General features: G+C 40.8%; 1 protein-coding gene across 1 annotated transcript in view; it reads right to left on the minus strand.

The window, feature by feature from the left end:
* The window catches only part of dpysl2a (dihydropyrimidinase like 2a), a 59,686-nt gene extending 40,999 nt beyond the window's left edge, over window positions 1-18,687 (minus strand). The window contains exons 1-2 of the mRNA XM_079826912.1: window positions 18,636-18,687; window positions 16,925-17,212 (exon numbers count right to left, since the gene is read on the minus strand). Of these exons, the coding sequence (XP_079683038.1) occupies window positions 16,925-17,197 (273 nt within the window). The 5' untranslated portion in view covers window positions 17,198-17,212; window positions 18,636-18,687. The remainder of the gene's footprint in view (window positions 1-16,924; window positions 17,213-18,635) is intronic.
* Window positions 18,688-23,265: the final 4,578 nt, after the last annotated feature.

Below are 23,265 nucleotides of genomic sequence, written 5' to 3' on the forward strand. Positions count from 1 at the left end.
AGAGCATCTGTCCATCATAAAAGTGCATCTATCCATCATAAAAGAGCATCCATTCATCATAAAAGTGCATCTATCCATCATCATCTATCCATCATAAAAGTGCATCCATCCATCATAAAAGTGCATCTATCCATCATAAAAGTGCATCCATCCATCATAAAAGTGCATCTATCCATCATAAAAGTGCATCTATCCATCATAAAAGTGCATCTATCCATCATAAAAGTGCATCCATCCATCATAAAAGAGCATCTATTCATCATAAAAGTGCATCTATCCATCATAAAAGTGCATCTGTCCATCATAAAAGTGCATCCATCCATCATAAAAGTGCATCTATCCATCATAAAAGTGCATCTATCCATCATAAAAGTGCATCTGTCCATCATAAAAGTGCATCCATCCATCATAAAAGTGCATCTATCCATCATAAAAGAGCATCTATTCATCATAAAAGTGCATCCATCCATCATAAAAGAGCATCTATTCATCATAAAAGTGCATCCATCCATCATAAAAGTGCATCTATCCATCATCATCTATCCATCATAAAAGTGCATCCATCCATCATAAAAGTGCATCTATCCATCATAAAAGTGCATCTATCCATCATAAAAGTGCATCTATCCATCATAAAAGTGCATCCATCCATCATAAAAGTGCATCCATCCATCATAAAAGTGCATCTATCCATCATAAAAGAGCATCTATCCATCATAAAAGTGCATCTATCCATCATAAAAGTGCATCTATCCATCATAAAAGTGCATCCATCCATCATAAAAGTGCATCCATCCATCATAAAAGTGCATCTATCCATCATAAAAGAGCATCTATCCATCATAAAAGTGCATCTATCCATCATAAAAGTGCATCTATCCATCATAAAAGTGCATCCATCCATCATAAAAGTGCATCTATCCATCATAAAAGTGCATCCATCCATCATAAAAGTGCATCCATCCATCATAAAAGTGCATCTATCCATCATAAAAGTGCATCCATCCATCATAAAAGTGCATCCATCCATCATAAAAGTGCATCTATCCATCATAAAAGTGCATCCATCCATCATAAAAGTGCATCTATCCATCATAAAAGTGTATTTATCCATGTTATTGCATAAAGGATGATTCTTACCTTTCAAAATACTGTATATAATTTCAACCATATGATCTATTTTCACCAACTCTGTCTGGATTCGCAGTTCAAAAGCAAAATAGACACTGGATGTGGAAAGAGAGATTGAGAGTGAGGTAAACCAGCTTTAACCTGATTAAATCATTTGTCAGTGGACATTTGTGAGGCATGACTAAGATATCTGTCTTTGGTCTCTGTTTTCTATTTTTTGTAAAGAAAGCAGAGCAGTCTACAACCCTCACAATGATGTATTTTTGGTGTAACCCGTCCTGTTCAAACCACCCTTTCCAAGCGGGACTCGAACCCGGTCGGCCTGTCTGAGAGTCAGAGGCTAAAGGCTGCAACCCCCAGAGTCAGTCGCTGGAGCGTCTCGAGATCAGAGGAGTGAGGTTTACTCACACAGCGACTGCGAGCTGACCTCCGTTACACATTCATACATGTTATAGCCTGATCAGCAACAGAAACTCTTCACTACTGCTACACGTGTGTTTGACCCACTTACTGGACCACACTTCCCTTAGTTCTCTTAGTTCCCTTAGTTCCCTTAGTTCCCTTAGTTCTCTTAGTTCCCTTAGTTCCCTTAGTTCCCTTAGTTCTCTTAGTTCCCTTAGTTCCCTTAGTTCTCTTAGTTCCCTTAGTTCCCTTAGTTCCCTTAGTTCTCTTAGTTCCCTTAGTTCTCTTAGTTCCCTTAGTTCCCTTAGTTCCCTTAGTTCCCTTAGTTCTCTTAGTTCCCTTAGTTCCCTTAGTTCTCTTAGTTCCCTTAGTTCCCTTAGTTCCCTTAGTTCTCTTAGTTCCCTTAGTTCCCTTAGTTCCCTTAGTTCCCTTAGTTCCCTTAGTTCTCTTAGTTCCCTTAGTTCCCTTAGTCCCTTAGTTCCCTTAGTTCCCTTAGTTCCCTTAGTTCCCTTAGTTCTCTTAGTTCTCTTAGTTCCCTTAGTTCCCTTAGTTCCCTTAGTTCCCTTCGTTCCCTTAGTTCCCTTAGTTCCCTTAGTTCTCTTAGTTCCCTTAGTTCCCTTAGTTCTCTTAGTTCCCTTCGTTCCCTTAGTTCCCGTAGTTCCCTTAGTTCCCTTAGTTCTCTTAGTTCTCTTAGTTCCCTTAGTTCCCTTAGTTCTCTTAGTTCCCTTAGTTCCCTTAGTTCCCTTAGTTCTCTTAGTTCCCTTAGTTCTCTTAGTTCCCTTAGTTCCCTTAGTTCCCTTAGTTCTCTTAGTTCCCTTAGTTCCCTTAGTTCCCTTCGTTCCCTTCGTTCCCTTAGTTCTCTTAGTTCCCTTAGTCCCTTAGTTCCCTTAGTTCCCTTAGTTCCCTTAGTTCTCTTAGTTCCCTTCGTTCCCTTCGTTCCCTTAGTTCTCTTAGTTCTCTTAGTTCCCTTAGTCCCTTAGTTCCCTTAGTTCCCTTAGTTCCCTTAGTTCCCTTAGTTCCCTTAGTTCCCTTAGTTCTCTTAGTTCCCTTAGTTCCCTTAGTTCCCTTAGTTCCCTTAGTTCCCTTAGTTCCCTTCGTTCCCTTAGTTCCCTTAGTTCCTCTTAGTTCTCTTAGTTCCCTTAGTCCCTTAGTTCCCTTAGTTCCCTTAGTTCTCTTAGTTCCCTTAGTTCCCTTAGTTCCCTTAGTTCCCTTAGTTCCCTTAGTTCCCTTCGTTCCCTTCGTTCCCTTAGTTCTCGTAGTTCCCTTAGTTCCCTTAGTTCCCTTAGTTCCCTTAGTTCCCTTAGTTCCCTTAGTTCTCTTAGTTCTCTTAGTTCCCTTAGTTCCCTTAGTTCCCTTAGTTCTCTTAGTTCCCTTAGTTCCCTTAGTTCCCTTAGTTCCCTTAGTTCCCTTAGTTCCCTTAGTTCTCTTAGTCCCTTAGTTCCCTTAGTTCCCTTAGTTCTCTTAGTTCCCTTAGTTCCCTTAGTTCTCTTAGTTCTCTTAGTTCTCTTAGTTCCCTTAGTTCCCTTAGTTCCCTTAGTTCCCTTAGTTCCCTTCGTTCCCTTCGTTCCCTTCGTTCCCTTAGTTCTCGTAGTTCCCTTAGTTCCCTTAGTTCCCTTAGTTCCCTTAGTTCCCTTAGTTCTCTTAGTTCTCTTAGTTCTCTTAGTTCCCTTAGTTCCCTTAGTTCCCTTAGTTCTCTTAGTTCCCTTAGTTCCCTTAGTTCTCTTAGTTCCCTTAGTTCTCTTAGTTCCCTTAGTTCCCTTAGTTCCCTTAGTTCTCTTAGTTCCCTTAGTTCTCTTAGTTCCCTTAGTTCCCTTAGTTCCCTTAGTTCCCTTTGTTCCCTTCGTTCCCTTCGTTCCCTTAGTTCCCTTAGTTCTCTTAGTTCCCTTAGTTCCCTTAGTTCTCTTAGTTCCCTTAGTTCCCTTAGTTCTCTTAGTTCCCTTAGTTCCCTTAGTTCCCTTAGTTCCCTTAGTTCTCTTAGTTCCCTTAGTTCCCTTAGTTCTCTTAGTTCCCTTAGTTCCCTTAGTTCTCTTCGTTCCCTTCGTTCCCTTCGTTCCCTTAGTTCCCTTAGTTCTCTTAGTTCCCTTAGTTCTCTTAGTTCCCTTAGTTCCCTTAGTTCTCTTAGTTCCCTTAGTTCCCTTAGTTCCCTTAGTTCTCTTAGTTCCCTTAGTTCCCTTAGTTCTCTTAGTTCTCTTAGTTCCCTTAGTTCCCTTAGTTCTCTTAGTTCTCTTAGTTCCCTTAGTTCCCTTAGTTCCCTTAGTTCCCTTAGTTCTCTTAGTTCCCTTAGTTCTCTTAGTTCCCTTAGTTCCCTTAGTTCCCTTAGTTCCCTTAGTTCCCTTAGTTCTCTTAGTTCTCTTAGTTCCCTTAGTTCCCTTAGTTCTCTTAGTTCCCTTAGTTCTCTTAGTTCCCTTAGTTCCCTTAGTTCCCTTAGTTCCCTTAGTTCTCTTAGTTCCCTTAGTTCTCTTAGTTCCCTTAGTTCCCTTAGTTCCCTTAGTTCCCTTAGTTCTCTTAGTTCCCTTAGTTCTCTTAGTTCTCTTAGTTCTCTTAGTTCCCTTAGTTCCCTTAGTTCTCTTAGTTCCCTTAGTTCTCTTAGTTCTCTTAGTTCTCTTAGTTCCCTTAGTTCCCTTAGTTCTCTTAGTTCCCTTAGTTCCCTTAGTTCTCTTAGTTCCCTTAGTTCTCTTAGTTCCCTTAGTTCTCTTAGTTCCCTTAGTTCTCTTAGTTCCCTTAGTTCTCTTAGTTCTCTTAGTTCCCTTAGTTCTCTTAGTTCCCTTAGTTCTATTAGTTCCCTTAGTTCCCTTAGTTCTCTTAGTTCCCTTAGTTCTCTTAGTTCCCTTAGTTCTCTTAGTTCTCTTAGTTCCCTTAGTTCCCTTAGTTCTCTTAGTTCCCTTAGTTCTCTTAGTTCCCTTAGTTCCCTTTGTTCCCTTAGTTCCCTTAGTTCCCTTAGTTCTCTTAGTTCCCTTAGTTCTCTTAGTTCCCTTAGTTCCCTTAGTTCCCTTAGTTCTCTTAGTTCCCTTAGTTCTCTTAGTTCCCTTAGTTCTCTTAGTTCTCTTAGTTCCCTTAGTTCCCTTAGTTCTCTTAGTTCCCTTAGTTCTCTTAGTTCCCTTAGTTCCCTTAGTTCTCTTAGTTCTATTAGTTCTCTTAGTTCCCTTAGTTCCCTTAGTTCTCTTAGTTCTATTAGTTCTCTTAGTTCCCTTAGTTCCCTTAGTTCTCTTAGTTCCCTTAGTTCCCTTAGTTCTCTTAGTTCCCTTAGTTCCCTTAGTTCTCTTAGTTCCCTTAGTTCCCTTAGTTCTCTTAGTTCTATTAGTTCTCTTAGTTCCCTTAGTTCCCTTAGTTCTCTTAGTTCCCTTAGTTCTCTTAGTTCCCTTAGTTCCCTTAGTTCCCTTAGTTCCCTTAGTTCCCTTAGTTCCCTTAGTTCTCTTAGTTCTCTTAGTTCCCTTAGTTCCCTTAGTTCTCTTAGTTCTATTAGTTCTCTTAGTTCCCTTAGTTCTATTAGTTCTCTTAGTTCCCTTAGTTCCCTTAGTTCCCTTAGTTCTCTTAGTTCTCTTAGTTCCCTTAGTTCCCTTAGTTCCCTTAGTTCTCTTAGTTCTATTAGTTCTCTTAGTTCCCTTAGTTCTCTTAGTTCTATTAGTTCTCTTAGTTCTCTTAGTTCTCTTAGTTCCCTTAGTTCTCTTAGTTCTATTAGTTCTCTTAGTTCCCTTAGTTCTATTAGTTCTCTTAGTTCCCTTAGTTCCCCTAGTTCCCTTAGTTCTCTTAGTTCTCTTAGTTCCCTTAGTTCTCTTAGTTCCCTTAGTTCCCTTAGTTCTCTTAGTTCTCTTAGTTCTCTTAGTTCTCTTAGTTCCCTTAGTTCTCTTAGTTCTCTTAGTTCTCTTAGTTCTCTTAGTTCCCTTAGTTCCCTTAGTTCCCTTAGTTCTCTTAGTTCTCTTAGTTCTCTTAGTTCCCTTAGTTCCCTTAGTTCTCTTAGTTCCCTTAGTTCTCTTAGTTCCCTTAGTTCCCTTAGTTCTCTTAGTTCTCTTAGTTCTCTTAGTTCCCTTAGTTCCCTTAGTTCCCTTAGTTCTCTTAGTTCCCTTAGTTCCCTTAGTTCTCTTAGTTCTCTTAGTTCCCTTAGTTCTCTTAGTTCCCTTAGTTCCCTTAGTTCCCTTAGTTCTCTTAGTTCCCTTAGTTCCCTTAGTTCTCTTAGTTCCCTTAGTTCTCTTAGTTCCCTTAGTTCCCTTAGTTCTCTTAGTTCCCTTAGTTCTCTTAGTTCTCTTAGTTCCCTTAGTTCTCTTAGTTCTCTTAGTTCCCTTAGTTCCCTTAGTTCCCTTAGTTCCCTTAGTTCCCTTAGTTCTCTTAGTTCCCTTAGTTCTCTTAGTTCTCTTAGTTCTCTTAGTTCTCTTAGTTCTCTTAGTTCCCTTAGTTCCCTTAGTTCCCTTAGTTCTCTTAGTTCTCTTAGTTCTCTTAGTTCCCTTAGTTCTCTTAGTTCTCTTAGTTCTCTTAGTTCCCTTAGTTCTCTTAGTTCCCTTAGTTCTCTTAGTTCCCTTAGTTCCCTTAGTTCTCTTAGTTCCCTTAGTTCTCTTAGTTCCCTTAGTTCCCTTAGTTCTCTTAGTTCTCTTAGTTCTCTTAGTTCCCTTAGTTCTCTTAGTTCTCTTAGTTCCCTTAGTTCTCTTAGTTCTATTAGTTCTCTTAGTTCCCTTAGTTCTCTTAGTTCTCTTAGTTCTCTTAGTTCCCTTAGTTCCCTTAGTTCCCTTAGTTCCCTTAGTTCTCTTAGTTCCCTTAGTTCTCTTAGTTCTCTTAGTTCTCTTAGTTCCCTTAGTTCTCTTAGTTCCCTTAGTTCTCTTAGTTCTCTTAGTTCCCTTAGTTCCCTTAGTTCCCTTAGTTCTCTTAGTTCTCTTAGTTCTCTTAGTTCCCTTAGTTCTCTTAGTTCCCTTAGTTCTCTTAGTTCCCTTAGTTCCCTTAGTTCTCTTAGTTCCCTTAGTTCCCTTAGTTCTCTTAGTTCCCTTAGTTCCCTTAGTTCCCTTAGTTCCCTTAGTTCTCTTAGTTCTCTTAGTTCCCTTAGTTCCCTTAGTTCTCTTAGTTCCCTTAGTTCCCTTAGTTCTCTTAGTTCTCTTAGTTCTCTTAGTTCCCTTAGTTCTCTTAGTTCCCTTAGTTCCCTTAGTTCTCTTAGTTCTCTTAGTTCCCTTAGTTCCCTTAGTTCTCTTAGTTCCCTTAGTTCCCTTAGTTCTCTTAGTTCTCTTAGTTCTCTTAGTTCCCTTAGTTCTCTTAGTTCCCTTAGTTCCCTTAGTTCTCTTAGTTCTCTTAGTTCCCTTAGTTCCCTTAGTTCCCTTAGTTCTCTTAGTTCTCTTAGTTCTCTTTTCTCGTGGCTCCCTCCATCAATCTGAGTGGTCTTTAGGTTCAGAGTATGCACTGGATCTGCTGTAAGTGTGTTTCTGGGATGGATGTGTCTCTGGAGGCCATCATTAGCCATCGCTCGCTACATTACTGAGAGCTGCATTCGTCTCTTTACTCCAAACAGAGTGGCATTCGGCACTCATAGCTGTCCAAAATACATGTAACCATGATGAATGTTTAGTTCTACATTTGAAGCACATGCAGTTTCTGCACTGCTAGATCTCGAGGAGGGAGTTTTTCTGCTGTATGTAATCAACATTCACAGGCTTTACAGCGGATGAACATGTACAGATGCACTTTTATGATGGACAGATGCACTTTTATGATGGACAGATGCACTTTTATGATGGATAGATGCACTTTTATGATGGATAGATGCACTTTTATGATGGATAGATGCACTTTTATGATGGATAGATGCACTTTTATGATGGACAGATGCACTTTTATGATGGATAGATGCACTTTTATGATGGATAGATGCACTTTTATGATGGATGGATGCACTTTTATGATGGATGGAGGCACTTTTATGATGGATAGATGCACTTTTATGATGGATAGATGCACTTTTATGATGGACAGATGCACTTTTATGATGAATGGATGCTCTTTTATGATGGATAGATGCACTTTTATGATGGATGGATGCACTTTTATGATGGATGGAGGCACTTTTATGATGGATAGATGCACTTTTATGATGGATAGATGCACTTTTATGATGAATGGATGCACTTTTATGATGGATGGATGCACTTTTATGATGGATGGAGGCACTTTTATGATGGATAGATGCACTTTTATGATGGATAGATGCACTTTTATGATGACAGATGCACTTTTATGATGGACAGATGCACTTTTATGATGGACAGATGCACTTTCATGATGGATAGATGCACTTTTATGATGGATGGAGGCACTTTTATGATGGACAGATGCACTTTTATGATGGATAGATGCACTTTTATGATGGATAGATGCACTTTTATGATGGATAGATGCACTTTTATGATGGATGGAGGCACTTTTATGATGGATAGATGCACTTTTATGATGGACAGATGCACTTTTATGATGGATAGATGCACTTTTATGATGGATAGATGCACTTTTATGATGGATAGATGCACTTTTATGATGGACAGATGCACTTTTATGATGGATAGATGCACTTTTATGATGGATAGATGCACTTTTATGATGGATGGATGCACTTTTATGATGGATGGAGGCACTTTTATGATGGATAGATGCACTTTTATGATGGATAGATGCACTTTTATGATGGACAGATGCACTTTTATGATGAATGGATGCTCTTTTATGATGGATAGATGCACTTTTATGATGGATGGATGCACTTTTATGATGGATGGAGGCACTTTTATGATGGATAGATGCACTTTTATGATGGATAGATGCACTTTTATGATGAATGGATGCACTTTTATGATGGATGGATGCACTTTTATGATGGATGGAGGCACTTTTATGATGGATAGATGCACTTTTATGATGGATAGATGCACTTTTATGATGACAGATGCACTTTTATGATGGACAGATGCACTTTTATGATGGACAGATGCACTTTCATGATGGATAGATGCACTTTTATGATGGATGGAGGCACTTTTATGATGGATAGATGCACTTTTATGATGGATAGATGCACTTTTATGATGGATAGATGCACTTTTATGATAGACGGATGCACTTTTATGATGGATAGATGCACTTTTATGATGGATAGATGCACTTTTATGATGGACGGATGCACTTTTATGATGGATAGATGCACTTTTATGATGGATAGATGCACTTTTATGATGGATAGATGCACTTTTATGATGGACGGATGCACTTTTATGATGGATAGATGCACTTTTATGATGGATAGATGCACTTTTATGATGGATAGATGCACTTTTATGATGGACGGATGCACTTTTATGATGGACGGATGCACTTTTAAGATGACAGATGCACTTTTATGATGACGGATGCACTTTTATGATGGACGGATGCACTTTTATGATGGATAGATGCACTTTTATGATGGATAGATGCACTTTTATGATGGATAGATGCACTTTTATGATGGATAGATGCACTTTTATGATGGACGGATGCACTTTTATGATGACAGATGCACTTTTATGATGGATAGATGCACTTTTATGATGACAGATGCACTTTTATGATGGATAGATGCACTTTTATGATGACAGATGCACTTTTATGATGGATAGATGCACTTTTATGATGACAGATGCACTTTTATGATGGATAGATGCACTTTTATGATGGATAGATGCACTTTTATGATGACAGATGCACTTTTATGATGACAGATGCACTTTTATGATGGATAGATGCACTTTTATGATGACAGATGCACTTTTATGATGGATAGATGCACTTTTATGATGGATAGATGCACTTTTATGATGACAGATGCACTTTTATGATGGATAGATGCACTTTTATGATGGATAGATGCACTTTTATGATGGATGGAGGCACTTTTATGATGGATAGATGCACTTTTATGATGGACAGATGCACTTTTATGATGGACGGATGCACTTTTATGATGGATAGATGCACTTTTATGATGGATAGATGCACTTTTATGATGGATAGATGCACTTTTATGATGACAGATGCACTTTTATGATGGATAGATGCACTTTTATGATGGATAGATGCACTTTTATGATGGATAGATGCACTTTTATGATGACAGATGCACTTTTATGATGACAGATGCACTTTTATGATGGATAGATGCACTTTTATGATGGATAGATGCACTTTTATGATGGATAGATGCACTTTTATGATGGATAGATGCACTTTTATGATGACAGATGCACTTTTATGATGGATAGATGCACTTTTATGATGACAGATGCACTTTTATGATGGATAGATGCACTTTTATGATGGATAGATGCACTTTTATGATGGACGGATGCACTTTTATGATGGATAGATGCACTTTTATGATGGATAGATGCACTTTTATGATGGATAGATGCACTTTTATGATGGACGGATGCACTTTTATGATGGATAGATGCACTTTTATGATGGATAGATGCACTTTTATGATGGATGGAGGCACTTTTATGATGGATAGATGCACTTTTATGATGGACAGATGCACTTTTATGATGGACGGATGCACTTTTATGATGGATAGATGCACTTTTATGATGGATAGATGCACTTTTATGATGGATAGATGCACTTTTATGATGGATAGATGCACTTTTATGATGGATAGATGCACTTTTATGATGGACAGATGCACTTTTATGATGGACGGATGCACTTTTATGATGGAAAGATGCACTTTTATGATGACAGATGCACTTTTATGATGGATAGATGCACTTTTATGATGGATAGATGCACTTTTATGATGGATGGAGGCACTTTTATGATGGATAGATGCACTTTTATGATGGACAGATGCACTTTTATGATGGACGGATGCACTTTTATGATGGATAGATGCACTTTTATGATGGATAGATGCACTTTTATGATGACAGATGCACTTTTATGATGGATAGATGCACTTTTATGATGGATAGATGCACTTTTATGATGGATAGATGCACTTTTATGATGACAGATGCACTTTTATGATGACAGATGCACTTTTATGATGGATAGATGCACTTTTATGATGGATAGATGCACTTTTATGATGGATAGATGCACTTTTATGATGGATAGATGCACTTTTATGATGGATAGATGCACTTTTATGATGACAGATGCACTTTTATGATGACAGATGCACTTTTATGATGGATAGATGCACTTTTATGATGACAGATGCACTTTTATGATGGATAGATGCACTTTTATGATGGATAGATGCACTTTTATGATGGACGGATGCACTTTTATGATGGATAGATGCACTTTTATGATGGATAGATGCACTTTTATGATGGACGGATGCACTTTTATGATGGATAGATGCACTTTTATGATGGATAGATGCACTTTTATGATGGACGGATGCACTTTTATGATGGATAGATGCACTTTTATGATGGATAGATGCACTTTTATGATGGACGGATGCACTTTTATGATGGATAGATGCACTTTTATGATGGATAGATGCACTTTTATGATGGATGGTGGCACTTTTATGATGGATGGAGGCACTTTTATGATGGATAGATGCACTTTTATGATGGACGGATGCACTTTTATGATGGATGGAGGCACTTTTATGATGGATAGATGCACTTTTATGATGGATAGATGCACTTTTATGATGGACGGATGCACTTTTATGATGGATAGATGCACTTTTATGATGGATAGATGCACTTTTATGATGGACGGATGCACTTTTATGATGGATAGATGCACTTTTATGATGGATAGATGCACTTTTATGATGGATAGATGCACTTTTATGATGGACGGATGCACTTTTATGATGGATAGATGCACTTTTATGATGGATAGATGCTATTTTATGTAATCATTCACTGCCGATATAAAGCTTGGAAGAGTCAGGACATTATTAATATAACTCTGATTGTGTTTGTCTGAAAGAGGAATGTCACACACACCTATAGCATGAGCTTGAGGGAGAGCAAATCATGGTCTAATTTTCATTTTTGGGTGAACTGTCCCTTTAACCGTGAGTTCAGCTCAAATCATCATGACGTTCTCTGGTTCTGAACTTGCAGTCAGATTAATCTACAGGGCTGCTGTCAAACATGGGAGATTATCTTTATCATGACAACTGACGCCATAACAATGTCATAGTTTTAACCAAATGGAGGTCAAATTGTAGCAGGAGTTTGTCGACGCCTGCCAGCAATCAAAAGCACATTAGGTGTTGAAACCAAGATTATTGGCACTGACATTGTTCTCAGAAGACGTATCATTACAGGCCATTACTCTGTCATGTCCTTCAGTGATTACTCTAACCACACACTTTCAGCACTGCTACACTTAAAACATCACAAAGGAGATTTCTAAAACCCAATCAACACTTTTCACCATTAGTTAACCTTGAGAGCTTGTAATAGTAAAAACAAACTAAAAGTATTCTAGAGAGTTCCAATCTGTGATGTTAGAATCGTACTAACATTATAAGTGCTCCACAGGAAACATTATAAAGCAATGGCGTTCATGACCCCTGTAAGGTGAGCTTCCTGCTGTCCCCGATTCCAGAGCGAGTCGAAGGGAAAGGACGGCTTTCATCCAATCAATGAGAGCCTGAGAGTGAACATCATAACCCGGCGAATCTCTCACACACTCGATACACTGCGGACGATGAAGTCAGGCGAAGCAGAACATTGTCTGGTCTGTGGGAATGTGAGTGATGCAGAAAACATGGCTAGAAGTGGGCCGTGTGTGTGTGTGTGTGTGTGTGTGTGTGTTTTAGAGGATTGACACTGTCAATGATAAAATGAGACAGAAGTATAATTTTAGTACAATTGTAAAAACGTTCCCTTAAGGTTGTGGTTCACGTGTGTTTTTGCTTTGAAATCTTCAGAGAACTTCCCTATCCCCTATATAGTGCACAGTCTGATCATCCCCTATCCCCTATATAGTGCACAGTCTGATCGTTCCCTATCCCCTATATAGTGCACTGTCTGATCGTTCCCTATCCCCTATATAGTGCACAGTCTGATCGCTCCCTATCCCCTATATAGAGCACAGTCTGATCATTCCCTATCCCCTATATAGAGCACAGTCTGATCATTCCCTATCCCCTATATAGTGCACAGTCTGATCTTTCCCTATCCCCTATATAGTGCACAGTCTGATCGTTCCCTATCCCCTATATAGAGCACTGTCTGATCGTTCCCTATCCCCTATATAGTGCACTGTCTGATCATTCCCTATCCCCTATATAGAGCACTGTCTGATCACTCCCTATCCCCTATATAGTGCACAGTCTGATCTTTCCCTATCCCCTAGAAAACAGTCTGATCGTTCCCTATCCCCTATATAGTGCACAGTCTGATCTTTCCCTATCCCCTATATAGTGCACAGTCTGATCGTTCCCTATCCCCTATATAGTGCACAGTCTGATCGTTCCCTATCCCCTATATAGAGCACAGTCTGATCGTTCCCTATCCCCTATATAGTGCACAGTCTGATCGTTCCCCTATCCCCTATATAGAGCACAGTCTGATCGTTCCCTATCCCCTATATAGAGCACAGTCTGATCGTTCCCTATCCCCTATATAGAGCACAGTCTGATCGTTCCCTATCCCCTATATAGTGCACAGTCTGATCGTTCCCTATCCCCTATATAGAGCACAGTCTGATCGTTCCCTATCCCCTATATAGAGCACAGTCTGATCGTTCCCTATCCCCTATATAGAGCACAGTCTGATCGTTCCCTATCCCCTATATAGAGCACAGTCTGATCGTTCCCTATCCCCTATATAGAGCACAGTCTGATCATCCACTATCCCCTATATAGAGCACAGTCTGATCATCCCCTATCCCCTATATAGTGCACAGTCTGATTGTTCCCTATCCCCTATATAGTGCACAGTCTGATCGTTCCCCATCCCCTATATAGAGCACAGTCTGATCGTTCCCTATCCCCTATATAGAGCACAGTCTGATCATCCCCTATCCCCTATATAGAGCACAGTCTGATCATCCCCTATCCCCTATATAGTGCACAGTCTGATTGTTCCCTATCCCCTATATAGAGCACAGTCTGATCGTTCCCCATCCCCTATATAGAGCACAGTCTGATCGTTCCCTATCCCCTATATAGAGCACAGTCTGATCATCCCCTATCCCCTATATAGAGCACAGTCTGATCATCCCCTATCCCCTATATAGAGCACAGTCTGATCATCCCCTATCCCCTATATAGTGCACAGTCTGATTGTTCCCTATCCCCTATATAGTGCACAGTCTGATCGTTCCCTATCCCCTATATAGAGCACAGTCTGATCGTTCCCTATGCCCTATATAGAGCACAGTCTGATCATCCCCTATCCCCTATATAGAGCACAGTCTGATCATCCCCTATCCCCTATATAGAGCACAGTCTGATCGTTCCCTATCCCCTATATAGAGCACAGTCTGATCATCCCCTATCCCCTATATAGTGCACAGTCTGATTGTTCCCTATCCCCTATATAGTGCACAGTCTGATGGTTCCCTATCCCCTATATAGAGCACAGTCTGATCGTTCCCTATCCCCTATACAGTGCAGTCTGATCGTTCCCTATCCCCTATATAGAGCACAGTCTGATCGTTCCCTATCCCCTATATAGAGCACAGTCTGATCGTTCCCTATCCCCTATATAGTGCAGTCTGATCGTTCCCTATCCCCTATATAGAGCACAGTCTGATCGTTCCCTATCCCCTATATAGTGCAGTCTGATCGTTCCCTATCCCCTATATAGTGCAGTCTGATCTTTCCCTATCCCCTATATAGTGCACAGTCTGATCGTTCCCTATCCCCTATATAGAGCACAGTCTGATCGTTCCCTATCCCCTATATAGTGCAGTCTGATCGTTCCCTATCCCCTATATAGTGCAGTCCGATCGTTCCCTATCCCCTATATAGTGCAGTCTGATCTTTCCCTATCCCCTATATAGAGCACAGTCTGATCGTTCCCTATCCCCTATATAGTGCAGTCTGATCGTTCCCTATCCCCTATATAGAGCACAGTCTGATCGTTCCCTATCCCCTATATAGTGCAGTCTGATCGTTCCCTATCCCCTATATAGTGCAGTCTGATCTTTCCCTATCCCCTATATAGTGCACTGTCTGATCGTTCCCTATCCCCTATATAGAGCACAGTCTGATCGTTCCCTGTCCCCTATATAGAGCACAGTCTGATCGTTCCCTATCCCCTATATAGAGCACAGTCTGATCGTTCCCTATCCCCTATATAGAGCACAGTCTGATCGTTCCCTATCCCCTATATAGAGCACAGTCTGATCGTTCCCTATCCCCTATATAGTGCACTGTCTGATCGTTCCCTATCCCCTATATAGTGCACAGTCTGATCTTTCCCTATCCCCTATATAGTGCACAGTCTGATCGTTCCCTATCCCCTATATAGAGCACTGTCTGATCGTTCCCTATCCCCTATATAGTGCACTGTCTGATCATTCCCTATCCCCTATATAGAGCACTGTCTGATCACTCCCTATCCCCTATATAGTGCACAGTCTGATCTTTCCCTATCCCCTAGAGCACAGTCTGATCGTTCCCTATCCCCTATATAGTGCACAGTCTGATCTTTCCCTATCCCCTATATAGTGCACAGTCTGATCGTTCCCTATCCCCTATATAGTGCACAGTCTGATCGTTCCCTATCCCCTATATAGAGCACAGTCTGATCGTTCCCTATCCCCTATATAGTGCACAGTCTGATCGTTCCCCTATCCCCTATATAGTGCAGTCTGATCGTTCCCTATCCCCTATATAGAGCACAGTCTGATCGTTCCCTATCCCCTATATAGTGCACAGTCTGATCGTTCCCTATCCCCTATATAGAGCACAGTCTGATCGTTCCCTATCCCCTATATAGAGCACAGTCTGATCGTTCCCTATCCCCTATATAGAGCACAGTCTGATCGTTCCCTATCCCCTATATAGAGCACAGTCTGATCGTTCCCTATCCCCTATATAGAGCACAGTCTGATCATCCCCTATCCCCTATATAGAGCACAATCTGATCGTTCCCTATCCCCTATATAGAGCACAGTCTGATCGTTCCCTATCCCCTATATAGTGCACAGTCTGATCGTTCCCTATCCCCTATATAGAGCACAGTCTGATCATCCCCTATCCCCTATATAGAGCACAATCTGATCGTTCCCTATCCCCTATATAGAGCACAGTCTGATCGTTCCCTATCCCCTATATAGAGCACAGTCTGATCGTTCCCTATCCCCTATATAGAGCACAGTCTGATCGTTCCCTATCCCCTATATAGAGCACAGTCTGATCATCCCCTATCCCCTATATAGAGCACAATCTGATCGTTCCCTATCCCCTATATAGAGCACAGTCTGATCGTTCCCTATCCCCTATATAGTGCACAGTCTGATCGTTCCCTATCCCCTATATAGAGCACAGTCTGATCATCCCCTATCCCCTATATAGAGCACAATCTGATCGTTCCCTATCCCCTATATAGAGCACAGTCTGATCGTTCCCTATCCCCTATATAGAGCACAGTCTGATCGTTCCCTATCCCCTATATAGAGCACAGTCTGATCGTTCCCTATCCCCTATATAGAGCACAGTCTGATCGTTCCCTATCCCCTATATAGAGCACAGTCTGATCGTTCCCTATCCCCTATATAGAGCACAGTCTGATCATCCCCTATCCCCTATATAGAGCACAGTCTGATCGTTCCCTATCCCCTATATAGTGCACAGTCTGATCGTTCCCTATCCCCTATATAGTGCACAGTCTGATCGTTCCCTATCCCCTATATAGTGCACACTGTGTAGTGGTAGGGCACATCAGGCGCTTCACATTCACTGGCCTACTTTTCAAAGGAGGATTTCCACTGGTTTCCTGCATTGGCGGAGCGGACGGAGCTCAGCTGAAGCTCTGCATTAATGAACGGCCATAGATGTGAAGACTCTAGATTTGATTCTCTCTGATCTGACGCGATGATTTATCCCGAAGGACGCATGCATGCTTCCCGCAAGCTAGTTTTTCAAGTGCATGCAAAGCCAAAGATTCCTAAGATAAGATGCATATCTCGAAAGAATGTCGAATATGACATTCCTGGGATGCTTTGATCTCGCATGATTGACAGCTCTCCACGGGGAACGGCGATCCTCCCGCGTGACCTACAGTTCCCGTTCCAGAGTCAACGCGACACTGGAATGAGAGGTGACAGTAATCCAGCATCTGATGTAAAGGTCTTGGCGTAACTGGACCACTGTGAGAGCGCGCGCGCACACACACACACACACACACACACACACACACACACACACACACACGCTCGTTATGTCTGTACTCACAGTGATGCGAGGGATGTTCTTCTTGCCCTGGTATCCGGACATCTCTGCGCTGATGCTGGAGCTCCGCGCGCGTAATGGTTCCCGATGCGCGTTTGGAGAAGCGACGCCCCGCTGCTCAATGACACCCGCCGCCGTCGGCACGAAACTACCCGGATGCGACGGTGGATGATCCCAGAATATCCTGCAGAGATCCTGACGGAGGATGATGACGGGTTCAGGAGACGCGCTCTTCAGACTCTGATGGAGATTTACGCGGCCAAAGCCACAGTGCATGCGCAACACCCCACCCTGATACACACACACATACGCGCACGCGCACACACACACACACACACACGCGCGCGCGCGCACGCACACACACACACACACACACACACACACACACACACACACACACACACACACACACACACACACACACACACACACACACACACTAAATGTGTGTGAAACTTTCTGTATATTAAATTTTCTGTATAATATGAACTGATAAACATGTCCAGCTCTGACTGCTGATTGTATTTGTGGGCTCCTTTTTTTTAAATTTTGTATAAAAATATACTGATTTTGTTTAATTTAGTTTACTGTTCAGATAAACAACTCAACTCAATTAAAAAATGTATATATTTTAAAGATTCTACAAATCTAGAAATGTCTCATGGTCTGTCCTTAATGACCCAATCATTTATAAAATAAAAAATAAAATAAATAAAAACAAAATAAATTAATAATAATAAAATAATAAAAAATTAATAAAGAATAATAACAATAATATAATGATAATAATAAAAACAAAATAAATTACAACTAATAATAAAATACAAAAATAAAATAAATTAATAATAATAATATAATAATAATAGTACAATATAAATTACTACTAATAATACATTTTTTTAATAATAATAATAATAATAAAAATAATAATAAAACAAATTACTACTACTACTAATAATAATAATAAAATAAAAGACAAAATAAATTACTACTACTACTACTAATAATAATAAAAAAATTAATAATAATAAAAAATTATAATAATAATAAACAAAATACATGAATAATAATAATAAAATAATAATAAAAATTAATAATAAAATAATAATAAAAACCTACATAAATTAATAATAATAATAATAATAATAATATAAAAATCAAAATAAAATAATAATATTAATACAATAATAAAAACCAAAATAAATTAATAATCATAATAATAAACAAAATAAATGAATAATAATAAAAACAAAAATTAATAATAATAATAAACAAAATTAACAATAATAATAATAAAATAATGAAATAAAATAATGAAATGAAATAAAATAACTATAATACAAATAAATAAAATGAAATAATGAAATGAAATAAAACAATGATTAAATAATAAAATAAAAGCTGTCGTGAAATATATGGTTCATTATTCAATATCAGCTTAGTTTAGCAGCTTTATTGATTTATTTATGAATAGTGACGGGTCAAATGTCTCGATTAAACCATAGAAAACCATAAAACAATATCATAATTCATGTATAATACAGATGATGGGGTTATTTGTGCCTTTTGTATTAAACTGTACATATGACTTTATGTGTTGATGTAAATAACTTGTGTAACTTTAATATGTCAGGCCTGCTGGTCATATTATCCTAATAATATATGACATGATAGCAAGAGAATCATGAGTCAGGCATTTCTCCTCCACACACACCTCAGAACACCTGCCAGCAGCCAATCAGGTGAACGCAAGCCCACAGGCTCCTCCCACTGAGTGTCTATGGTTGCCGTGGGTTACTGGGTATGGGCTGGTCCTCTACGCCTGTCTCCTGTAATGAAGACCCGGCAGCACAATGGGCCGTGTGTGTGTGTGTGTGATGGGTAGGTTTTGAATGGGCCGTGTGTGTGTGTGTGTGTGTGATGGGTAGGTTTTGAATGGGCCGTGTGTGTGTGTGTGTGTGTGTGTGTGTGTGTGATGGGTAGGTTTTGAATGGGCCGTGTGTGTGTGTGTGTGTGTGTGTGTGTGTGTGATGGGTAGGTTTTGAATGGGCCGTGTGTGTGTGTGTGTGTGTGTGATGGGTAGGTTTAGAATGGGCCGTGTGTGTGTGTGTGTGTGTATGTGATGGGTAGGTTTAGAATGGGCCGTGTGTGTGTGTGTGTGTGTGATGGGTAGGTTTAGAATGGGCCGTGTGTGTGTGTGTGTGTGTGTGATGGGTAGGTTTAGAATGGGCCGTGTGTGTGTGTGTGTGTGTGTGTGTGATGGGTAGGTTTTGAATGGGCCGTGTGTGTGTGTGTGTGATGGGTAGGTTTAGAATGGGCCGTGTGTGTGTGTGTGTGATGGGTAGGTTTAGAATGGGCCGTGTGTGTGTGTGTGTGATGGGTAGGTTTAGAATGGGCCGTGTGTGTGTGTGTGATGGGTAGGTTTAGAATGGGCCGTGTGTGTGTGTGTGTGTATGTGATGGGTAGGTTTAGAATGGGCCATGTGTGTGTGTGTGTGTGTGATGGGTAGGTTTAGAATGGGCCGTGTGTGTGTGTGTGTGTGTGTGTGATGGGTAGGTTTAGAATGGGCCGTGTGTGTGTGTGTGTGTGTGTGTATGTGATGGATAGGTTTTGAATGGGCCATGTGTGTGTGTGTGTGATGGGTAGGTTTTGAATGGGCCGTGTGTGTGTGTGTGTGTGATGGGTAGGTTTAGAATGGGCCGTGTGTGTGTGTGTGATGGGTAGGTTTAGAATGGGCCGTGTGTGTGTGTGTGTGTGATGGGTAGGTTTAGAATGGGCCGTGTGTGTGTGTGTGTGTGTGTGTGTGTGTGTGATGGGTAGGTTTAGAATGGGCCGTGTGTGTGTGTGTGTGATGGGTAGGTTTTGAATGGGCCGTGTGTGTGTGTGTGTGTGATGGGTAGGTTTAGAATGGGCCGTGTGTGTGTGTGTGATGGGTAGGTTTAGAATGGGCCGTGTGTGTGTGTGTGTGTATGTGATGGGTAGGTTTAGAATGGGCCATGTGTGTGTGTGTGTGTGTGATGGGTAGGTTTAGAATGGGCCGTGTGTGTGTGTGTGTGTGTGTGTGTGTGTGATGGGTAGGTTTAGAATGGGCCGTGTGTGTGTGTGTGTGTGTGTGTATGTGATGGATAGGTTTTGAATGGGCCGTGTGTGTGTGTGTGTGTGTGATGGGTAGGTTTAGAATGGGCCGTGTGTGTGTGTGTGTGTGTGTGTGTATGTGATGGGTAGGTTTTGAATGGGCCGTGTGTGTGTGTGTGTGTGTGTGTGTGTGATGGGTAGGTTTTGAATGGGCCGTGTGTGTGTGTGTGTGTGTGATGGGTAGGTTTAGAATGGGCCGTGTGTGTGTGTGTGTGTGTGTGTGTGTGTGATAGGTAGGTTTAGAATGGGCCGTGTGTGTGTGTGTGTGTGTGTGTATGTGATGGATAGGTTTTGAATGGGCCGTGTGTGTGTGTGTGTGTGTGTATGTGATGGGTAGGTTTTGAATGGGCCGTGTGTGTGTGTGTGTGTGTGTGTGTGTGTGATGGGTAGGTTTTGAATGGGCCGTGTGTGTGTGTGTGTGATGGGTAGGTTTAGAATGGGCCGTGTGTGTGTGTGTGTGTGTGTGTGTGTGTGTGTGTGATGGGTAGGTTTAGAATGGGCCGTGTGTGTGTGTGTGTGTGTGTATGTGATGGATAGGTTTTGAATGGGCCGTGTGTGTATGTGTGTATGTGATGGATAGGTTTAGAATGGGCCGTGTGTGTGTGTGTGTGTGTGTATGTGATGGATAGGTTTTGAATGGGCCGTGTGTGTGTGTGTGTGTATGTGATGGGTAGGTTTTGAATGGGCCGTGTGTGTGTGTGTGTGTATGTGATGGGTAGGTTTAGAATGGGCCGTGTGTGTGTGTGTGTGTGTGTGTGTATGTATGTATGTGATGGGTAGGTTTAGAATGGGCCGTGTGTGTGTGTGTGTGTGTGTGTGTGTATGTGATGGATAGGTTTTGAATGGGCCGTGTGTGTGTGTGTGTGTGTGTGTGTGTGTATGTGATGGATAGGTTTTGAATGGGCCGTGTGTGTGTGTGTGTATGTGATGGGTAGGTTTAGAATGGGCCGTGTGTGTGTGTGTGTGTGTGTGTGTGTATGTATGTATGTGATGGGTAGGTTTAGAATGGGCCGTGTGTGTGTGTGTGTGTGTGATGGGTAGGTTTAGAATGGGCCGTGTGTGTGTGTGTGTATGTGATGGATAGGTTTTGAATGGGCCGTGTGTGTGTGTGTGTGTGTGTGTGTATGTGATGGATAGGTTTTGAATGGGCCGTGTGTGTGTGTGTGAGGTCATGTGGTGTTATGGCTCCACTGTGTGGCTAATCGCGCTTTATAAACACGAGCAAAACGAGTTCAAAGTGTGGACGCATCGAAGAACAGCCAGTGTGTGTGTGTGTGTATGTGTGTGTGTGTGTGGGCATGTTTTTGTGAAATATCAGGACACAAATGTGTATAATGACATGGGTATTACAAAAAGAGGGTGAAATATGAGGACGTTCCCCATGTCCTCACTTTTCAAAATGCTTATAAATCATACAGAACAAGTTTTTTTTTCACAGAAAGTGAACTGCACAGTCTCCTGTGTGGGCTAGGTTTAGGGGCAGGGGCAGTGTGTGTGTGTGTGTGTGTGTGTGTGTGTGTGATGGGTAGGTTTAGGGGCAGTGTGTGTGTGTGTGTGTGATGGGTAGGTTTAGGGGCAGTGTGTGTGTGTGTGTGTGTGTGATGGGTAGGTTTAGGGGCAGTGTGTGTGTGTGTGTGTGTGTGTGATGGGTAGGTTTAGGGGCAGTGTGTGTGTGTGTGTGTGTGATGGGTAGGTTTAGGGGCAGTGTGTGTGTGTAAATTAACTTGAATTAGCAGATGTGAAGCATTCAATGTGGCAATATAAACACATTCTGAAAACACTCACACCCACACACACACACACACAGAAACCCTAAACCTACCCATCACACACACACACACACACACACACACACACACCACCGGCGGTGTCAGGGGGGATCTTGGGGGGTCTCAAGACCCTCCTAAAAAACGCCTTGACCCCAAATTTGACCCCCCCACACCCTCTTCCTGATTAAAATATATATATATATCCAGGATAAAGATTTAAAAATGTTTCTCTTCAAACTACGCAGAACAATAATAATGAATAATTTATTCGACATATAAAAAAAATATAAACATAAGAATCACTGCGACGCCCCATGACCGTCGCTGCGCCTTGCAGAGCCGTGACTTATGGCGGAGCCACAAATATCATAACTGGCCGATCTATAGCCTACTGTAATCAACACGTGTTCAAAACATCTCTTAAAAATCAGAGAGACGGGCTCAGGCTACTGAACCGCTGCAGAAACAGGCCAGTGGGTTCGTTACGCGGGAATACGGGAATACATTCCCCACAATCTTTGTTTGCTTCTTATTTATTAAATATACAAGCAATTAGTTTATGAAACCTTGATCAAAATTAAAATACAATTTATAGAAAACGAAATTCACTTTAAAGAAATTATTTCTGCAAAACAACACTCATTAAAAATCATGTCTATCCCCACTCCATGTCTCCAGACATATTGCGCGTCTTATAGCCGATCTTACTCATCACTTTTCATCATCAACATATGAAATTAAAACAATAATGTAATAGGCTAATATTTAAACATATTGCCTAACTATGAATCTAAATAGGCTACGTTTGGCATGTAGCCTTCTCCACTCCAAACGCTTCAAACATGTATTTTGTTTATAAACGCAAAGTTTTTAATTTTAAATTTAATTTCTAAATTCAGTTCATATTTCCAACAAACAAAATTCCGAGCCAAAATAATGAAGCGGTAAAAAAAAAAGAAGAAAGAATTCGCGGGCGCTTTCGTCAGCATGAGTATAGGCTATCATTATTACGAGAAAATTATGTCGTTTTTACGACATATCTCGTTATTACGAGAAAAGATGTAGTTAAAACGACATAACATCTCATTATTATGACATAATTAATAAATAATAAATAATATGTATGTGGCAGCAATGTCACCGTAATGCGTCGCCGTAGCTATAGACCTAAGGGGAAAATCCAATCTTCACAGTCTATTCGTCATCAAAGTAAAAATGCAGTCAACCAAATCCAAAAAGTTATTTGGCTCAATTTATATTTTTGTTGTTTAGTAGCAGTAATCTGCAGTTATTAGCCGTGTCCACTGTATGTTTTGTTGGTTTTCATGAGACCCCCCATTGCCCCCCCAATCAAAATTGTCTGGACCCGCCACTGACACACACACACACACACACACACACACACACACACACACACACACACACACACACACACACACA

Source organism: Gobio gobio (assembly GCF_949357685.1).
Source record: "Gobio gobio genome assembly, chromosome: 10".
Lineage (NCBI taxonomy): Eukaryota > Metazoa > Chordata > Actinopteri > Cypriniformes > Gobionidae > Gobio > Gobio gobio.